At 36.5% G+C, this 22,014-nt stretch overlaps 1 protein-coding gene across 1 annotated transcript in view; it reads left to right on the forward strand.

Annotated features, from left to right (window-relative positions):
* Positions 1-1,756: 1,756 nt before the first annotated feature.
* The window catches only part of LOC150074930 (voltage-gated hydrogen channel 1-like), a 62,545-nt gene continuing 42,287 nt past the window's right edge, over positions 1,757-22,014 (forward strand). Inside the window, exons 1-2 of the mRNA XM_090389342.1 lie at positions 1,757-2,010; positions 13,736-13,906. Of these exons, the coding sequence (XP_090245468.1) occupies positions 13,748-13,906 (159 nt within the window). The 5' untranslated portion in view covers positions 1,757-2,010; positions 13,736-13,747. The remainder of the gene's footprint in view (positions 2,011-13,735; positions 13,907-22,014) is intronic.

Consider the following 22,014-nt stretch of genomic DNA (forward strand, 5'->3'; position numbering starts at 1 on the left):
AAGGCACATCCCAGCATCCGTCCACGGCACAAGGAGCCGAACCAGAAGCAGATAAGCACGTCCGACGAGCCTGGTCCCTGGCAGAACCAGGGGAAGCCCCAAATCTAGAGAAAAATGGAGACAGTGGAAGAAGGGGAAATCAAAGGTGAAGGTGAAAGGGGAACACCAAGAGATATGTCCTGAGGCGAATAGCAGCTAGGAAAACCTAGCACTGCCAATAGTATAAAAGCTATAAGAACTTTAAGACTGAGCCCTGTAACAGCCATGAAATGACAAGTGGGACGAACATAACATTAAATAAACTAACTACTAAACACAAAGACCTAGTGAAGTTAACTAGGAATTTAACGTTACACGATCATATGTAGAGAGAGAGTGGACGAAGGTTTTACTAATCAATTTGATAGCTATTTATGCCTTTGTGAAAAAAAAAATCTCGGGAAATTCATCCAGGATTCTCCTATTAATGATTAGACGGATTAATATATGTCAACGATATTTAAATCTTTTAATAATTTGCAAAGGCAAGTGACAAACTTGTCAACAAACTTTGGACAGTGGACCAAAGTTTGTTGATAAGAATTAGGGAAGGTTTAGTTCTAATTGATCTTTGTTGATAGGAATTACGGATGGTTAAGTTCTAAATATTCCTGGGAGTATTTGCAGCTCCGGTATTCAATGTCCTAATTATGGTTTAGCTTTTCAGTTTTATTGCCGCATTAGTAACAAAGAGTATTATGCACCTCCGAATTGTGGATTTTAACAAAAACGACTAAATTTTGCCTGATAATGGAAATCCGAATTTCCGTATAATCAAGACATTCCACTATGAGTGTTCTGATTTACTGGTACAGAGTTAGATTTCAAGATATCCAGAGTACAAACCAATATTTAAGAGAAGAAATCTCTTTAGAGTTAGATAGAGTAACAATAGACCAGATTGGGGAGGCGTGTAAAATATTAGGCATTTTGCTGAAGTATCTATTGATTAAATTATAGGGGAGAACATATTGCAGCCCTTGCTTTAGAGACTAAATTGTTATTGTGAATTTATTGGCCAAAGAGTTGCAATGATGAGCAAAGGAAATTTAGAGTCAAAGAAGGAGAAATTTAAAAGGAAATCAATTTATAAATGATTGGAGAGGTTGAGATTTAGAAAGATTAATAGAGAGCTTAAAAGATTTAAGATAGGATGAAAACTCGTTAGGTGTGTTACAAATAAAAATTGAAAATGTTCAGCCACAAAAGAAAATCACATTGTGATAATCGTGACATCATCTGCATAGAAAAGATCATTGTATAAGGGCAGAAGTAAAGATTGCAGTAGGGCCGGATAATATGCCGCCTTGAGGTTTGTCTGCTGAAATAACGAAGGGTGGCTTAACATCTTTGACAAATGTAAAAAGATTTCTAGAATAGAGATATTCGAAAATCTTTTAAATTTTTTAAAGTTATACTGTAATTGCCCGTCAACCAAATTAGGAGTGATGTTATGTAAACCGCATCAGCAGAGTTGATGTCGGTGTATATAATATCAACTTGTTTTCTACAATTTAATGCATTAATTATCAGAAAGTTTTTATTAAATAGATTTGTGTTTCTGAACCGATCATCGATACTCAAATGCTACATGATACACGCATAAATACATACAGAGGTTGAGTTGAAATGAAAATTGAGAAAGAGATTTGATGGAAAAGGGAAATTATTGCTATATAGAGGGAAATTTATTACGTATAATCCGTCATCTTTGACTTTTGACCCAGCAAATGATCTGGTACGAAGTAAGGTCACTGAAGAGGTTGAACAGTGGGGGAGTAGCTGGATAAACATCACTGACATATAAGAGATATGCTTTGGGAAACAGGTAACATGAAAAGGATCCTATGTGTGAAGTACCGTAGCTATGTGTGACAGAAATTAGAGATAGCTAAAAAATGCTGTTTGGATTGTCGCTGATGGACGTCGGATGCATTGAATTCCACAACATATTTTGAAGTTTAATTGAAGGTAAAGTAAGCTGTTTGTGCTTTAGTTGACATTTGGCTAAATAGAATGTGTTGCGATATTTGGAGAATATGTGTTTTTGAAGATGCCAGCTGTTCACGTTGCCAAACTCTATAAAGCTCTAACTAGCATTGATTTATTTTACACAATTTTGATTCTTCCTTTTTGATGTACAAAAATGAATTACTTTGATATCGTTTTTAGGATGTAAACTGTTTATATAACTCTTTAAATACACGATTAAGTGATAAATAAGGTGGTTAATGAACCACTGGAACGTAAGGATGAAAAGAATGATTACTTTAGTAAACCGTAAAATGTTATTCCAGTGCAGTTTGTCATATGAGAGAGGTTGTGTGTCCAACACGGCTCTCAATTGGTCCTGTTGGTGTCAACGTTTACAAGTTAATGCAATACAAATTTTACATTTTTGGCCGGTGGGCAGGAATTTCTGAACGTTTTCCGAGGGTAGATCGGAGGGGGAGGCGATAATGTGGGTAACAACATGCTCCCCAACAGATAATTCTAAAAGTAATTTCTCCTGTGTTATACGTAAACATCAATTTGCTATGCTGTTTACCCCCCCATCCCAAAAGGTTGAATCCTCTTGGCTCTTTCACATGACAATTAGTTGGGCGAGGGAGGAAATTTTTTATTCTGGAGATGGTTTTTCATCTTGAAAAACAGGCAAACCAACCAGACACAACTTACTGATGTTTGTTGAAAATTCCAAAAAACCAACCAATTAGCCTAGGTGTCATCAGGGATGACAGGCGATCCACAGTTCTTGGGACTAATGTGCAGTGTAGGATGTCTCATGTTACACCCAATTTTAATAACCCAGGAAAAGAAATTTATTTCTGTTGAGTTGATATAGAACAGAATTAGAATTCTAGATTGCTTGAAATACTTTTGCTTTGGTCTTTAACGTACAGTTCCAGGATTTTCTCGAATGGGGGGGTGTCTAAAGCAGTCTTCCAGGGAATCATTAAACTTTAATCATCCTGTAGCAGTTAAAAACTCCATACTATTTGATCTTGGGTGGGGTGGGATGGGGTTATAGCCTCTACCTTGGACCACCACTGTGGTCTTTTCCAAAAACCAACCAATTGGCCTAGATGTGATTAGTAATGATAGATATCCCACAGTTCTTGTGGCTGACCTGCTTGATGCATGCTAGTGTGGTACCAATAAAATGCTAATAAACTTTTAAAAAGTAATCAATATAATACCATTTATATAAGAATTGTATATAAATGCACTGAAGTTAATTTATTAGTGAAACTATAAAAGAATAATTTAGAGCTTTTGTTTCTTTGTTAAATCTTAGACTTAAGAATATGCCAAACAAGTTAGGTAATGTAGCACTGCATTGGGTTTCACATATCATTATTAAATAATATACGTTAGTAATTAAGAACTCAATGTGCTTGAAGTGTTTGCTAAAACTTCATATAATAATGATTCTCTAGGAGGGAGTGTGTGTTGGTGGTGGGGTGAATATAGGGAAGTGGCCGTAAAACCATCTCAGGGAATCACAGAACAAATACTAAAAATATCATACCACTCCAAATTTTTCATCTTGAATAATGTCCAAACACTTGAAAAATAGTGTATAGTGTTATTTGTAGTAAATTGGATACTTTTATATGTTTCAAGCAAATTAAATACTTTTATTTGCTTGAAGTGTTTACTAAAACTTCATATAGCACTTATCATTATTAAAAACTTATGATGTGCTTGAAGTATTTACTAAAACTTCCTATTGTAATGTTTCTATAGGAGGGAATGGGGGCGACTATAGGGAAGTGGGCCTGAAACCGTCTCAGGGAATCATAATACACACTAAAAAATGCCATGCCAATCCAACTTTTTCATCCCGAGTAATGTCCAAAAGGATGCTGATCCATCTAGTCTTATCTTGTGGTTTTATCAGATTGGATGGCAATGGTTTCCTACCATGAACAACTCATGCTGCCTCATCTCACTGATGCATAATCATGTGATCGAGCAGGCCCAAGGAGTATGGCAAAGTCACATTCATGATCCAGAGTCATTCCTAAATACCTTATCATGTGATATATTATCCTGCTGAAAGTAACCTTACAAAATGAATAAACCGTGAGCATGAAAGAATGCTACCTGGTTGGCAACAATATTCATGTGGCTGTAGCATTTGGACATTGATACATTGGTATCAAAAGCCCTAACATGTACTATTAAAATGCTCCCCCCATACTGTTACTTTCATCACCATCCTACAGCATTGACACCTGGCCCAGTGGATCCACAGATTCATGCTTTTGTCACCATACTCTGGTCCTGCAGTCAGCTGAAACAACTAGAAATGGGATTTGTCATCAGACCAGGCAACTTTTTTCCACTCTTCAAATGTTCATAATCTCTATTCTTATGCTCACTGTATATAGACTTCACTTTTTTTTAGCTGAGAAGAGTGGAACCCAGTGAAGTCCTTTGCTACTATAAACTATCCATAACAGGATCTGGCACATTGTCTGTTCCCACATTCCTCTTTGGGAGGTATATGGGAACACACAAATGACAAAATCAGTCAAATAACAATTCAGAGTATCATTGTTGTCCTGCATTGTGATTTGACTGGTTTTGCCCCATCCTTCAGACTCAATATTTATCTTCACTTCACAAATTGGTCTTTTATTTCAGCAAGCTGTTTCTGGCTACAGAAATAGCTTGCCTTTGGCTGGATGCTTTCTGGTTATTGGGGCATTCTTGTTACATTATAGATACTTGTTTATGAACATCCCAGCAGGACTGTAATGGCTGATATTTGTGCTGGCTTATCTGACATAGCACATCATAGTGTGCTCAGTCGTTTAGGTTGGGCTGTTGGCTTATTCTTTCACTGAATTATAACAAAATTAAGGTAGCATGGTGTGGGCATAGTGGTCAATTCTTTAAATGGTGAGGGCATGGTGTACATAATAAACTGGACACAGTGTTTATAGATTTTTGGAGGGGGGGGCAGACTGAGAGAAGCAGTGGAATTAAAATTAGGCCTCAGATTTCTTATGGTCTAACAATATATGCTAAAATGCTTTCAGTTATGTACAGTATTTATATATTCTGTCGTATTTATATCGTATCATATTTATATTATGTGTCCTGCCCAGACACGATAGGAGGGAGTATATGGCTGATGGGGCTAGCCGGGTGGGTAAAGTGTCTGCCTGGCAATCCAAAGGTCGCGGGTTCGAATCCTGCCTCAGGCTTGGATCAAAGTACTGCAAAAACCCTGGGAGGTGCATTATGGCCACAGAAGCCGATGCGCCAACAACTACCAAAAAAAAAAAAAAAAAAAGGGAGTATATGAGATTGTGCAAGGCTCATGGGGTAGAATTTTTCTCAGCGTGGTCTGTGCTTGTTAAGGAGAGATTGCTTCTACAGGGATGGGGTACACTTAAATAGAAAGCGTGCAAGATGCTGTCGAAGCAATGTTAGGTGAGTTGAAAACTGCTAGCTTGGGGGGAATTTACGACTAATAGATTAACGGTAGCTGCAGGCAGAGGTGGAAGTGATTCTTGCACTGCTTCTATTGGAATGAGCAGCAGCCTGGAAAGAAAGCTGCTGGGGATTTCAGGAACTGTTGGCTGTCATGAAAGAAGTAAATACATGGGCTGTGTTAGAGTAACTAAGCGTAAGAACAGGTGAATGTATACTTTCATGTACGCCAATTCTAGGAGGAGTATAGTAAATAAATTTGATGAATTTGAAGTGCTAGTTAAGACATCAAAGGCAGATATTGTTGGGATATCAGAGACATTGCGTCACACAGATATAAGGAATGCAGAATTGGAATTTGGGGAGTATAATGTGTATAGAGAGGATAGGAAGGGAGGAGGGGTTATGCTGTTAGTTAAGAAACACATGAAATCTAAGGAAGAAGTGCATCCAGTTGATATAGATGGACAGTGCAGTGTCGAGTCAGTTTGGTGTGACATAAGCACTGGGAAAGCAAAAATGAGGGTAGGAGTTTGTTATAGGCCTAATGACTCTGATGAGTACAATGAACAATTATATAGAGAAATAGAGTGGGCCAGTAAATCAGACTGTCTCATAATGGGGGATTTTTAACTTCTCAGATATTGAGTGGAACTTGTCGGTTGGTCACTCGCACACTAGCAAAGCTTTTGTGGATATATTGGATGATTGTTTTCTACAGCAGCGTGTTAGAGTGGCAACCAGAGGGAGTAAGACTCTTGATATGATTATCAGCAGTGATTATTTATGGATTAAGAATTTACAGATAAAGGTGCCACTAGGTGGCAGTGATCACGGTGTGCTAATGTGGGATTTACTTAAAGATGTAACTACCATCAGGAGTAAAGGGGTGGTTTGCTTTCATAAAGGTGACTACAGTGGTCTCAGACAGTTTTCAAGTTATATACAGTGGGCAGAAACGCAAGTAGTCAATCTTTATGAATTCATAAAAATGACTTGCAGCAATCTATGATTTGCATATGCTAATTAATTAAGATTAATAAAATAATTTAATAATTTAAATAACACAATGAATATAACAAAACAAAATATCAAAGAGATAGAAACTTACAAATATTTGTTTATATCTAGACTTTGTTTCTATATAAACTACAAGGAAAATAAATATAACTAAAATAAATTTAAAAAATCACAGATAGTTTGCTGATATATCTAGAATAAAGTCGTAGAAATAAAATATTGTGAAATATAATATACAGTAATTTTAACATTAAACATAAACTAAAAATATGTAATGAAGATGTATTACTTTAATTGAATTTTTCTCAATTTTGCCGAAGCAAAATCATCAATTTTATCATAATTTATGTTTGAAATTGAAGCAAAATCATCAATTTTATCATAATTGATATGTTGGTTTTTGTGATTCTTGTCCAGTTGTTGATCTAAAGTGGTTTATAATCAATTTAAGTTTACTGATGGACCTTTCACAAGAAGTTATTGTTATAAGCAGGGTATGAAAGACAGTTTTTAAATTCTGTATAGTGGGATCAACTGATGATGTTACCAACAGCAAATTCTAAGTGGGAAGCATTCAAGGAATTAATCGTGGGAGCTACTAAAAGTTTCATACCTATTAAGAAATATTGTTCGAGGTTTAGGCCTAAATGGTTGTCAAATAAACTAATGAGACTCATGGCAGAGAAGAAAAATGCATGGGATGCATATAAATTATCAGGTGACACAGAAGCTTATGACAGATATAAGCTAGTCTGTAATCAAGTCACAAAGGAGGTTAGGCAGGCGAAGGCAGATTATGAGAAATCTTTGGCAAAGGATGCTAAGAAAAACAGCAAAGATTTATTTGCTCATATAAACTATAAAAGGAAGGGGATGAATCTGATTCGTCCACTTGATATTGATGTGTTCCAAGAGGTCTGAAAAATGACTTCTGGAAATTGATTACCAATCACACTATTTGGAATGTAGTGATTTGCAGACCATAGCTATGGTCTGTTTCCTTCAGATCTAGTTCTTTGATTCCATCTTGTTCTCAAACCTAAACTTTTGCATGCAGGGAAAACCATGTTTTAATTGCAGTTGATCACAAAACAGCACCTCTGGAAAATTCTTCAAAAGGTTCAAGTCTTTTAAGGTTCATGCAATTAGAGCAGATGTTGGCAGAAATGGATTTATTATCTAGGTTCTCAAAAGGTATGCATGTTCAAAGGCTTCCAAAGATTTAAAAGTATTCTTTTACATATATCACATGTATGTAAAAATTTGAGAGCAAATCAGAGACATTTCTTTGTTTAATACTATACTAGCATTGGTAGAGGCATATAATGCAAGAAAGCAAGCTTATACAGCATTAGCCAAAAAAAAAAAAAAAAAAAAACTTCTTCCCATTTCATCCATCCATTTGCACCAAAAGTTTGTCCACTTCTTCCTTGAATTTATTTAATCTATCAACTTCCACAACAACAGATGGAAGTTTGTTCAAGCAATCAACTACCTGCTGGCTAAAGGTAAATTTCCGTACATCTATCTGTTACCATCTTTCCTCAATTTGAATTTATAACTGTCTTTTGTCAATTTGAATTTATGCCCCTTCAGGTTCATAATTTGAGCAAGAGAAAGAATCCCATCAACATTGAGCCTGCTCAAACCATTCAAGGCCTTATACACCTCAATCAGATTGCCTCGCAAATGCTATTTTCAGAACTTAAGCCTTTCTTGGTCAGAGGACACCTTTGTTCCCCTCACTAATCTTGTAGCCCTTCTTTGTACTCGTCCTAGCAACTCTACATCCTTCCTAAAATGAGGTCTCCAGACCTGTATGCAATACTCAAGATGTGGTCAGACCATTGCCTTATACAAAGAGATAATCACTTCCTTTTGGTGATATTGTCATCAAAAGTTGATGACAATATCATCAACTTTTGCCCCTCTTAGACATACTCTGGCCCTATTCCACCTCTCTTTACACAATATATTACTCATTTCCCTGAGTCACCAACAATAACTAGCTCCTGCGGGACCAGCACATTCTACCTTGAAGGTTGCCTGATGCACGAGCGTGAGCTCTGGCAATGAGTTGGGCAGCTCGGAGCTTGATGGTCCACCATTTTAAATCCTTCGAGGGCATCAACCTTACTCTTCAAACTTTCATAGATGTCCATCAGAACACTGGGTTGGTGCCTAATTTCTGACACTCTCTGCACCTAGCACACACAAAGACATCCTCCTTGGCTAGACGATGTCCTGTTCCAGAAAGATCTGTAAGCATTTCATAAGTTGCACATTTTTTTGGGCTGTGATGCATTGGAGAATCACCCCTTATGTTCTCCCCTGTGCCACAGCACTCCTGCTACTTTGTGCACTTTACTTTGCTGCTGTAATCTGGGGCACGATTTACATTTGAATACAATTGAATAACAATGAAAATTAATAAGATTAATAAACGTATTAATTAATTGTCAATATTACACTAATCTAATAGATTCCTAAATGCAGTGATATATATTACGCTATCTAGTTTTATGTTATACCTTGCCCTAATAAGTTTGAAATATACGTTACGCAATACTGTAAGGATCATAATGTTAAATTAGTTATATCCTTAGCTAAACACAAAGATATATATATATATATTCTCAACAAGTGATTTGGAGTTATAAGTTAATTATAATATATAACAAAATCATCCAACTAACGCAAAGCTAATTGTTTCAAACTTTAGAACTACCTATTTACCACAATTAAAAATTTGAATTCCTCTACCATTCACTCTATACTATAACAATGGCAGCAAAATTCGAATGACACAACGGTTCTATGTATATTAAGTAGTAACCTACAAAATATCTAGCTAAAATAAAATTAATAAGTATGACTAGGAATATAAAGTTACTTAGAGTATGATTTATTAATATGACAGTTAAGTCAATAAAACAGCAAAAGTCTTCAAAAATGTCAATTTCTTGGAGCTGGAAATTCGCTGCTTGCTTTTTTGACATATAAATAATAATAAAGTAACCACTATTTTCAAATACCACTGATGGGGGCATGAATTTGAAGTTGCACCTAAGGCCCCAGAATGGCCAAATCTGCTGGCTGTTGGATGTGCCCTGTACCCTTTGAAGCGCTGCTGTAAGGTTGCTGTTGGTGTTGTGTAAGATGAAAACCCACTTATAACTAGCCTGGTTTTCTTTTACTCTACTCCCCGGCTGGGGGAGGAGATTAGTTCCTGTCTCCCCCCCCTGCTACCCCCTCCTTCTGCCTTGTGAGGCCTGGGCCTGCCTCACTAACTTCTGGGGTCGCCTTCTCTATCATCTCCATACCTCTGTCTTTTTTCCCCCAGCCTTCAACTCCCTCCTACTCTGTTTATCTGGCAGTGTACACCCCACACAACTTATCAATTAATAACGTCCAAATTTAAACCACGCTTACATATTACTCTTGGCCTTTTATATTCTAGCATTAACCCCCTTCTTTATTTTTTTATTTATTTATTATTTATTTATTTTTTTTTTTCACATAGGCCCTTGCCACTGAAATCTTTGGAAACTAGGTGGCAAGGCCTGCCAGAGTACAAAAATCTACTGGGTACCTGACCTGCCTTAACGGGGCCAAGTGTGGCAACGGTGGGTCCCAACAGGAGCCCAATGGCTAAATGGTCAGAAGAACAACGGTACACAACACTACACATCCTTCCACTCCCTACACACTTTTTAAATCTCTGGCCTTCACAGAGTTCTGTGCTACATAAACAGAGTACACAACGCAGAGATGGGTGAACCCCCTGGTGCTGTCAGACAACTAACACACTTTGCACTTTGATAACTGGTGGCATTGTAGTTTGGAATGGAATTTCAGAGTGCTTTGGCACCTGTGCAATGTGTGTGGACATAACCAAAGCTGACATCAGTACCTTCTCTGCTTGCATGATGAAAACCTAGTAATGAAAATGCAAGATGCCATAAAAACTCATATCTCTTGTTTCTGGAATGAAACATTAGGGCCAACCAAACTCTCTGAATGGTTCAGACCAGAAAGCTCAGCAAGCAGCTGACATCTCAGCTTGCAACAAAAATCCAAATGAATACTGGATAGGAAACTAAAAATTCAGAGATACAACAGCCACCATTTGTAGGGCCAATTTGAATTACAAAATATGTATCAGTATATAATCAGATATGTATAATGTCTGAAAAGGTGCCAAAGAAGTTGGGGGTGTGTTATGTTATCTTATAAAGCCAGACCTGTCTTTTTTTTATATAATATATGAGATGCAGTTAAGTTAAAGTGAGCTGTTATATAGAAACATAATTTCTTGTAAAGAGTAGAAAGAGACATTACTTTTCACTACTTTTCAGCACATCCAAATGGACCAAGAATATCTACGATTGTTTAAAAACTGTTGCTTACTGTAAATAGAGTTTGGTTTTTTATTATTTTTAGCCATTTAAAAAAAAAATCAATTTTCCGATAATTGTGTTTTAAGTGATTGTGTTAATGAAATATTTCAAAAACTTTTTTGACAAACCCTTTGGAAATTCTTCAAATAACAGTGTTTCCAAAGCATTTCTGGGAAACTGAGCAGAATCTTTCTGGGCTCATTTTATCATGTCTCAAAGGGACTATGGATTTGGCAGAATGAAATACCCATTTTTTTTTTTTTCTTTTTTCTTAAATATAATTCAGGGACTTTTTTAGATCATATTTTGTATGTAGAATTAACCGATACAGTCGGGTCTCCATATTTGGGGGATCTGTTTTCACGTTGGCGATTGCAAAATTTATCATACTAAAAATTTGGCTGCAGCTCGCTTCATTCACCGTGAGTGATGGTGGGGCACTCATGTCTTTAGTCTCGCAGTGAGTGTCATCCAAGTAGCATGGCTTGCAACCTTTGTGTGTATCTCTGTTAAGCTATTTGTGCTTAAAATATTACTGTGCTTATGTGAATACCCATGGTTCTGAACAAAGTACATCTAGTGATGGACAAAAGCCTAAAGGGCCATGAAAGTGATGACTGAACGAGAAAGTGTGGATTCTAGATAAATGGTGAGAAGGGCTCGCATATGCAGCCATAGGCCACATGTTTGGTTATCAACAAAAGTACCGTATGATACATAAGGAAACAAGAAACTGAGATCAGAGAGGCAGTGCAAACTGGCGGAATTCTTAATGCTAGATATGCAGCTCATATCTAGTAAATAACGTGAAGTTAAAAATAGAGAATGCACTGTTCATTTAAAATGGAGAATGCAGAGGCTGCCATAGCCGAGTGGTCAAGCGCGGGTGCATAAGTACACGTGCCTTGATTGACTGGGGTTCAAACCCATGACTGCTAAATACAGTGCTGTTTCTTGTATTCTGTCTATCTTGTGAACTCTTCTGACCGTTTGGTCGTCCCAGAGTATAAACAGAAAATTTATTTATTTATTTGGATCGAAGACCAGCACAAGAAAAACTTGCATGTGAACATTGGTATGATTTCCTCTAAGGCCCTCATTCTTTAGAAGAGATTTAAGCAACAAACCCCCTGTACCAGCAGCATTGGTGAAACCACTTCTATTGCTAGCAAAGGCTGATTCCAGAAATTCAAGAGATGTTATTCACTCAGTAATATGAAGATTATGGGCGAGTCTGCTTCAGCTGATCACAAGGCTGATAAGGCCTACCCTGCGCAACTTAGGAAGCTCATAGAGGAGAAGGGATATAAACCTGAACACGTTTTCAATGCCAATGAGATGGCATTATTCTGGAAGAAGATGCCTCAGTGCACCTAAATAGCTGTCGAAGAGAAGAAGGCCCCAGGATTCAAGGCAGCACGAGATTAGGTTACGCTGCTAGTTTGCAGCAGTGCATCAGGCCATATGACAAAGCCTGGCCTAATTTTCTGTGCACAGAACCCAAGAGCTCTTAGAGAATGTAACAAGAATATACTGCCTGTGTAATGGATGTGGAATGCAAAAGCCTGGATAACGAAGGAACTCTTCCTGAACTGGTTCCACCACTGCTTCATCCCCGAAGTTAAGGAATACCTGAAGGAAAAGGGCTTCCATTTAAAGACCTCCTCCTGCTGGACAATGCCCCAGGACACCCAGGTGATCCACAAGACTATGCAAATGAAGACCTAGAGGTGGTCTTTCTATTTCCTAACACTACCTCCCTTATCCAGCCACTCAACTAGGGGGATAATCAAGGCCTTTAAGGCCAACTACATAAAGAGGTATATGGACCGAATCATTAAGGCCATGGATGGCAACTGCAACCTCAATGTTATTCAGTTTTGGAAGGACTTCACCATAAATTACAGTCTCTTCCTAATAAAATGTGCTGGTAGACATCAAGGACAAGTCTGTAAACGTCTGTTGGAAGAACATGTGGCCCAAGGTTGTGCATGACTTCAGTCCAGATGAACTACGAGCCATTCTGCATGAACAGCGCAAGAAAACTACTGCAGAAATAAAGGAGTTGGCGAGGAGAATAGGGGGCATAGGTTTTGAGGACTTAGAGGAGGACATCAGCGATTTAATTGATGGACAGGCAATAACACTAACGGATGATGAATTTGAGGAGCTTGTTTGTTCCAACTCTGAGGATGAGGTTGAGGAAGAACCACGCCAAGAGAAGTTCAACTTGGAAAACCTAGTGCAGGCAATGAAGTTCAAGCAAAAACCTCTCCAATATTTTAACACCATACACATATGTTCAACGAGTTCGAACAAAAGAAGCAGCTTCCCATCACAATGTTCCTGAAAAGGACAACTTCTACAACGATGCCTAAAACTCCCCATACCCTTGAACTGGAAGTCTCGATGTGAGCCAACCTTCCTTCTCCAGCCTCTGAGATCCCTATTACTGTGGCTTACTGAATCTTGTGTTGAATACCCTGGTGCATGCTTTGTTCTTAACTATGTAATAAAATTTTGATACAGTATTTTCGAAACGTGTCTAAAACATTACTCATTATTGTAAAATACAATTAACCACATTTAAACATTTTTCTGTTAATTGTAAATAGTTGCATAAGTGTTTAGGCATACATAGAAAACATCTGGGGCTATTTCGGTGAGAGTACAGATTTTTGCGGAATTTCACATTTTCACTGGAAGTGTTGACACGTAACCCCAGCAAATATGAAGACACGGCTGTAGTTTGTTAGCAAATTCATGTCATGAATATTCATAATGATTGTTATATTTTTTATTTATTTATTTTTTTTTTTTTACCCTAGAAATTTTTGATAATGGATGTCAGTCAGAACATGAAAGGAAATTTAGACACTAGGGATCCTAGTTTAAAATCAAGTACTGTAACACTGGATAGTGAGGAAGATCCGGGACTAAAGCCTTTAATAACTTTTAGAGAGCGATTGAGTAAAGTTCTACATTCACATAAATTCCAGGTATGAATAATTGTTTTTCCCCTGTCATGATTTAAGTTTTTCAGAAAGAATTAACTTTTAACTGTCTGTGCCAACTGAAAAGTGAACCTTTTTAAGGTTCACTTTTGAAGTTGGCACAGGTGATGAATCGTTTTAAGGATACGTGCCAAAATTGGCTAAATCTTTTAAAAAACTACTCTTGCATGCTGTGCCCAGAACACAGAATTGGCTAAATCACATGCCAAAATTAGTTACATATTTTAAAAAACTATCCCCGCATTTCAGAACACAAAATGCATAATGCTTTATTATTCTTCTTAGTCATACCAAATCTTTCACTCTAAGATTCTTGAAATTCTCTGATGCCCCGCTTCATTTAGACATTTTTGTTTCTTTGCTGATTGAGCTGACATTCTAAACAATCTGTAAAGGAAAAATAGCAGTGAAAATATTTATGAGAATTTATGGAAATTAATGAAGAATAATCTCCAATCTCCACACCACGTACAAACTGTAATTTGATAATGGAGGCTACACTAAACACTGAATGTGGATAATATATCTCACATAACTTTACCAATAACTTATGTTCTGAATAAATGTGTGAAATATACAAATTTTTTTCTTAATTTCTTTTCACAATTTTGTTATTACGTCTCACCACTTCGGCTTCAAACAAATCACTGCATGATTGTAAATTTTTTTGGGATGCTCTGAATTCCAAGTGCCTAAAAAATTTATATGCATGCCAATTTGGGCACACTGCCATGGGTTCGCCACCCCTGGTCTAGGGCAACCTGTTTAGGCACTTCATATAATTCATAAAATTATTTTAGTAATAGGCAAATATGTACCTGGCTTAAATTTATCCAAAATATAGAGAACTTCATTACCAATTACCCTTCCTACCACTGTTCAAGAGCACAGTTGGCCAATGGTGCATACATTGTGTAGATACTGTTCAGAAAACTGCCTTGTTGCATCTCCAGATAAATTTTTTGATACCTTGTAATGTCAAGAGATTTATGATCCGGATGCTGCATTCTTGCCACATCACAATGTGTTTTCTTCTCTGGAGTTGGTTCTTTTTTTTTTTTTTTTTGCTTTGTTACATAGAATTGAAAAGTGTTCTGATAGTTCCCACAGTTGCCACTTTTTGAAAAAGAGAAAAAAAAAGACTAAATAGTTCTGCTGTACTTTTATTCCTGGACATAGGGGTATTCTCTTTGGCTGTTGGCTTGAAGATTTTTTCTATTAAAAAATTTTAAATTATGTTAAAATAATGAAGTACAAATAATATCCTCTATTTCGTTGTTGTTTTATTTTTTAGTTTTATTTTCAAAAAGTATATTGAGTTGTATACAGTGGACATCAGTACACTATTTCTGTAACACTGTCCATGTTAACTAAAAGGTCTGTCCTGTCTTGGCACCTTATTGCATTGTTTCAGTCAAGAAATGGGTTCAATGTAATTCTATCCCTTATGTTTTTAAAATAATGGATAGCATTGTAAATTGCACACTTTTAAAACTATTCTAGCCAAATTAAAAAAAAAAAAAAAAAACTGAACAGTGGATTTTATACACCATTGTGCTTGCTAGTTTGACTTTTACAATTCACTTACAAGATGGTCAAATAAATATCCATTTATTGATTTCTCAAGAAGAATTGCAAATTCTGTATGTGAGAATACTCTCACATACATACGGGGTGCCTCCGTAGCCAGGTGGGCAGGAGCAGCAGTGCGTAGCACACGCTTCTTGATTAGACCGGGGTTCGAGCCCGTCACCCCCCAAATACGGAGGAAACGGGAGGTCAAGAAATGACCACCGCATATCCCCGGAGCAATATGGCCTTAGTCGCTAATGCTCCTGAAAACCAAACAACAACAACAACAACTCTCACATACAGAATACCTTGTGTGGTTGATTTCAGAGGAGCTTGTATGGATCAGTATAAATTGTACCATATAAATTAACATGCATATTAAATACATAATTGTAGGATAGAGGAAAGTTTTATCAGTCAGTGATATTAAATAAAATTAATATACAGTAAAACTTCCCTAAAATGACCACCTGATATTCTGACAAAAAATCAGTCATTTGGGGAGGTGGTTGCCTTAGGGAGGGAGGACGTATTGCTGTATTATTTTCTTTTAAGTAATTGACTTTGCTGTGGGAATTACAAAAATTGGGATGAAATATGTACAGAAACTTTAATATTATAAGCAGCATGTAAGGAGTCAATTAAATGTTTTCAATAATTACTATTTATTTATGCAATTGCAACATTAAAAATTGATTGGTACTTATAGCATTAAAAAGCAGTTTAAGGATGTTGATCAAAATAATCTTTTCAAGTCATTTGTTTTGTGTGAACACGTTTTGCCTTAATTTCTTTTTTCAAATTATCTTCCACCTGAAATAATAAATTTAACAATGTTTCATTTCCTAATTGCATTGAAAAAGCTGTCATCAACAATTCTTAAACTTTCACTCAGTGCTATTACTGTTTCACTCCTTATCTCACCACTATGCTTTTCCTCTTGTCTGCTGTCATCTGGTTCCATGTCTTGGTGATCGAAAGCTTTTTCTTCCCAATTTTAAAACATTGCATATATGTACATTGTTCTCAAAAGTTAAATTTACTTGAAAATTTGCCACTTCTCCTATCTGCATTAACTATGATTCACCCCTTCTCAAGAGGTGATATCTTTTTATGTAATTTTCCATATTTCCCATATTAATTCCACAATTTTGAAAACATTTTTTCATGGTATCTTTCAAAACTGCTTACCATGGCTCTTTGATATATTCAACAACACAAATATTAATTTGCTTTATCAGTTCTAATTTTCTGCAGTCTGTTTTTGCAACTGTTGTTGTCAAAATCTGTTTCCTATAACATATTTGTGACACCTTGTCCAAAGGTTGTAGGGCACTTCAAGTATTAGGTGGCATAAATGGCAACTGACCATTTGACAATACATTTTTTGTATGGCATGATACATTATGTACATTAGTTTAATATCTATAGTTTAATGTGAGTAAATGATTTTAGGGTGGAAGTGGACCAATTAGGTTTGGAGAGGAAGCAGTTTGGTTCCTGTACTTCATTATCACTTTCAGTACTATGAAGTTCTCAAGATAAATTTAAAGAAACTAGTAACATTTTTCCATCTCTTTTTTTTTTTTGTGTGGTGGCTCAGCAAGTAAGGGTGCCTCAGTTGGTAAGGTGATATTTAGAAAAGTTGTCATTTTCTGGAGCATATTGTCACTTTTTTTTACATAATTTTTCCAAGCTAGTTAAATTATGGAAATGTGATGCCAAAGTATATTCATTATCAGCTGACACTCTTGACCCTCACTCCTCTGTGTAAAGCCTTGGCTAGCAGAGCCATGCCAAGGGTGAGGCAAATGAGGCTCTTGCCTCACGTGAAAAGCTGAAAGGAGTGCCAAAAGAAAGATTAAATAATTGCCAACGTTACCATCATTAACAGTAAGGCACAATTTTTCATACTTGCCTTGGGTACTAAAATGGCTCGGCACGGCCCTGTTGGCTAGTAAGACATAGTATCTTAATTGACACTGTTTGCTAGTTGAACTTGCAAGCAAACTGTCGCACAGTTAGGAAACCAACTGTTGCATGGTCACCCTACAAAATATCTAAAGCTTTTGACAACAACGGTTCCATTAAATCACTAAACTCTTTCAAAAATTGATTTCAGGAGCACTGTGGTGACTTAAGCCCGTGGCATATTCAAAAACTATGACCTTTTCCTCTCTTTCATTCAGCAGATAACAGAGTCTAGCAAATTCTTTTCATCCAGTGAGGGCAAGTCCTAATTGTTGTTATTTGGTATTTAGGAGCATTAGCAACCAAGGCCATATTTCTCCGGGGATATGCGATGGTCATTCCCTGACCTTTCTGTATCCTCCGTATTTGGTGGTCATGGGCTTGAACCCCGGTCTAATCAAGAAGCATGTGTTACGCACTGCTGCTCCTGCCAACCTGGCTACAGAGGCGCCCCCTAATTGTTCTTTGGTATCAATTCATAGACATTTAGCAAAGGGGCTTTGCTCTTGTCTTATATGTATAATGTTTCCGAATGCAACTTAGTTACATTCAAAAACATTAAGGTATAAGGCCTTCGATAGTATGGCAAAGTATCATCACCCAGATCCAGAAATTCACTTAGTGACACAATATGTACTTCATCTTTAGGACTGCATTTGGCAGCTGCAGATAAACCAAAGACATCAGATGCTTTGGCAAAGTGAGACCCATTATCCATCACAGTAGACACTATTGTTTTTAATCTGTACTTCCTGAAAATTTTCTTCAGTTCACTATACAGCGCACACAGCACAAATATATAAATACATATTTACATAAATACAATCCAACAATCTGCAGATGTATACAGAGAAGATGCTTCCTGTTTTCATCATTTGATTCAATAGATTGTTCTCCATTTCTACATATTTTGTGCGCCTCCGTAGCCAGGTGGGAAGGGGCAGCAGTGCGTAGCACACACTTCTTGATTAGACCGGGGTTCGAGCCCGTCACCACCAAATACGGAGGATGAGGAAAGGTCAGAGAATGACCACCGCATTTCCCGGAGCAATATGGCCTTAGTTGCTAATGCTCCTAAAAACCAAATAACTAACTAACTCTACATATTTTGCTCAACACCTCATCAAAGTTTTGGAGCACATCACAGTTTGGTTGGTTACTGATTTTCACAGTTCCATAAAAGATTCTCACTGAATACTGTACAGTTCAGTTTACCTGCCTTTATATAGTTCTTATTCTTTTGTGAATATCTCTTCATCACTTTTGATTTTGCTGAATTGTAATTGTATAACAAACAGACAGACAGACAGAGATTGTTGGCTTGATTTCATGTTCTTGGAGGACGCTATGGATTAATTAAATAATTACTCCATGACATATTTTCAGAGATTTAATCTGATAAGAATTCTGTCCACTTATTAAAACTCTTAAAATAGACCATTACATCATTCAAGCAGCATTCTTATCATAATCAAATTCATTTATAACAAACTCAAAGGAGAGGATTGATGCATATTTTGTTATATTCATAAATTTGTTATAAAATAACTTCAAAGTGAACAGAAAATGAGTGTCATGTAAACATAACTGACATTTTCACACTAAACTATTTTTTAATTTAGCATTCATTTAAATTACATTGGTTGCCTTTTCCTGTACAGCCACTCCCTGACTTACGTAAGGGTTGCATTCTGCAGAACTCTATGTAAGTCAGAATTTTACACAAGTCAGAATTTCCCTAAATGCTTATCGAACACTCACAAATTTGATTGAAGCAAAAAAAGAAATATTCGACTAACATGTAAATAGAATTATTTATTCAATTTTTTTTTTTTTTTTTTTATCTCATGCGCAGAAAAAATTTATAAAATTACCAAAAGAGAGAGGAGACAGGCATAACTTCAGCAAGTTTTACCTTTCGAGCATCATTGCCAGAATTAACTCTCCAGCTGATAAGCACACCACTGCGGAGGTTTGAGGGCTGTGGAGATTTAGAAGGGGTTGGCCACTCAACCTTACGAAAGAACATATTAATGAATGACTGGACGGTGGCTTTTTTCTTTTCATCGTAGATTTCTTTGTAGCAAGCAAACATGTCATTCACCCCTCTGTTAACTTTTAAGAATTGTTCGCTGTCAGGATCCATCTTCTCAAACCTTGCCATTGCCATCTCTCTGGTGATGAAGCATCTCGGCTCATTTGGTTCATCTTGAGCTTTGTCAGCATTTTTCTTTTACTATGGCTGCCTGCAAGGCAATAAGTTCTTCATTAGGTAATTCCTTCTCTTCTTCCTATATTAACTCCTCCACATCTTTGGCAACAACCTCCAACTGAAGTAGTTCTGCTATGTTTACAAACTTATCTGTAACCTCTTCATATGATTCATCTTTTTTTTTTTTTAAACCTTCGAAGCCTTTTATGTGCTGTGGGCATATTTTCTTCCATGAGCCATTTAAACAACTTTTAATAATTTCTGCCCAGGCCTTATTAATGTTTAAGATGGCGTGGTAAATATTGTAAGATTACCAAAAGTGTCTTAACGTACAATTTTTCTCATCGTCTACTGAAGACAATGCCTGAGCAAATGTTCTGCTTAAATAGTATGCTTTTAAATTCGAAATAACACCCTGATCCATAGGTTGGATGAGTGAAGTTATGTTTGGCGGTATAAATATGACTCTCACATTCAAATTGAAATTATCTAGAGATGTAGGATGTCCAGGAGCATTACTTAATAGAAGCAAAATCTTGAAGGGAACGTCGTGGTCTTTACAATATTTTTCAACCTCTGGAGTGAAGCAGCATTTAAACCAATTCTCAGAGAAAGATATTGTTATCCCTGCTCTCTGGTTTAGTCGGAAATTCATGGGTAGGGTGGCTTTATTGATGCCCTTAAATGCACAAGGATTTCCAGAATGGTACACAAGTAGTGGTTTTAATCCGTAATCTCCTGCTGCATTAGCCCCAAAAAGAGTGTGGCCCTATCTTTTAATGCCATGAAACCTGGAATTGTAATTTCCTCTTTAACAATGTATGTTCAATCTGACTTTTTTTTTTTTCCAATAAGGAGCAGTCTCATCAACGTTAAAAATTTGCTGCATTGAATAGCCGCCTTCATCAATAATTTTTTCCCAAACATCACAAAAGTTCTCTGCAGCTTCAGAATCAGCACTGGCGACTTCACTGTATACTTTTTCAGTGTGATGCTTGAGCGTATTAAACCACCCATTGCTTGCCACAAATTTGGGTTGGGGTTTGCCGTACTTATCCTTAATATCTTTATAAATACTTGTTGCTTTTGCTTAGTCATTAGACTCAGGGGCACTCGCTTCTGAATCTGATTTTTCATCCATAATATTAACATCTGTCCCATCTTCGATATAGCACCTGAATGCTATTTTGTGATCCCTGTTGATCTTAAGTGCATTGATCCTTTGACATGTTCTTTTATACGCGCACTGCCCTTTAAAATAGTATTCACTGTTGAAGCAGTGAGACCAAATCCACATTGCAATATTTTCAAGATATGTACCTCCATTTATTCCTGCAGGATGCAAAATAGGTTTCCACGATTTTAAGTTTGCACCAGCCAGCAAAAACTTACGTAAAGTCGAATTTTCGTATGTCGAGTATTACGTAAACTTGGGAGTGGCTGTTTTTTTATATATATATATATATATATATATATATATAGAAAATTATTTTAATGTTATTTGCAAATCTTTAATTTAACTTATGCTAATAATGAAAATACCGTGTACCCTGGGAGCGATGTATGTTGAATAAAGGGGGGAAGAACGGAAAAGAGTAACGTTATAAACAAAGTGCGAATTTTGAAAAATGCAAAATTTGAAAAGAACGAAAATAGAAATAGCAGATTATTGAAAAGAACGACCAAAGTAGAAATAGCATTGCAGTATCTTTCATAATTTCTGTGTCTTCTTCAGAGGTCATCCACCTAAATTATGAAAAAGAACAGCAATACTCTTACTTCTGTTTCTGACATGTTCTGTATGTCAAAAAACACGTGTACGCGGACACGTTGTAAAAAATAATTTAGAATATAAATTTTGAAAAAATAAAATGCAAGTTAAGCAAAAATATTATGCCGAAGTATAACATGCAGAACATGGATGACCTTACAGAAGTAAGTAACCCGCCAAAAAGAGAAGACAAAGGAAGCGAGTGTCCGAATGACAAGAATGACAAGAATGTCAATAACTTACCGCTACGTGACCGGTCGACAAAAAAGAAAGAGCCGGAGGCTAAACAGTGTATATATGTGAAGAAACGTTAGCGGCACCTAGCGTTAGACGAATTTTGGTGTATGTATATTTTGTAATTTTGTAATTTACGTAAGCGGTGGAGCTACGCTAGGTTCAAGTTAAGTACATGATACTCAAACTTTCGGGATAGCAAAGAAATATATATATATATATATATATTGTGTGTGTGTATATATATATATACACACACGCTTATATTTGAATAATGTTTGAAGTAATTGAAAACTGAATCTTAAATAAAAAAGGGGTAAAGCATACATCAGA

The sequence above is a fragment of the Mastigoproctus giganteus genome, unplaced genomic scaffold (assembly GCF_048544385.1).
Source record: "Mastigoproctus giganteus isolate SK-2022 unplaced genomic scaffold, ASM4854438v1 scaffold_15, whole genome shotgun sequence".
NCBI lineage: Eukaryota > Metazoa > Arthropoda > Arachnida > Uropygi > Thelyphonidae > Mastigoproctus > Mastigoproctus giganteus.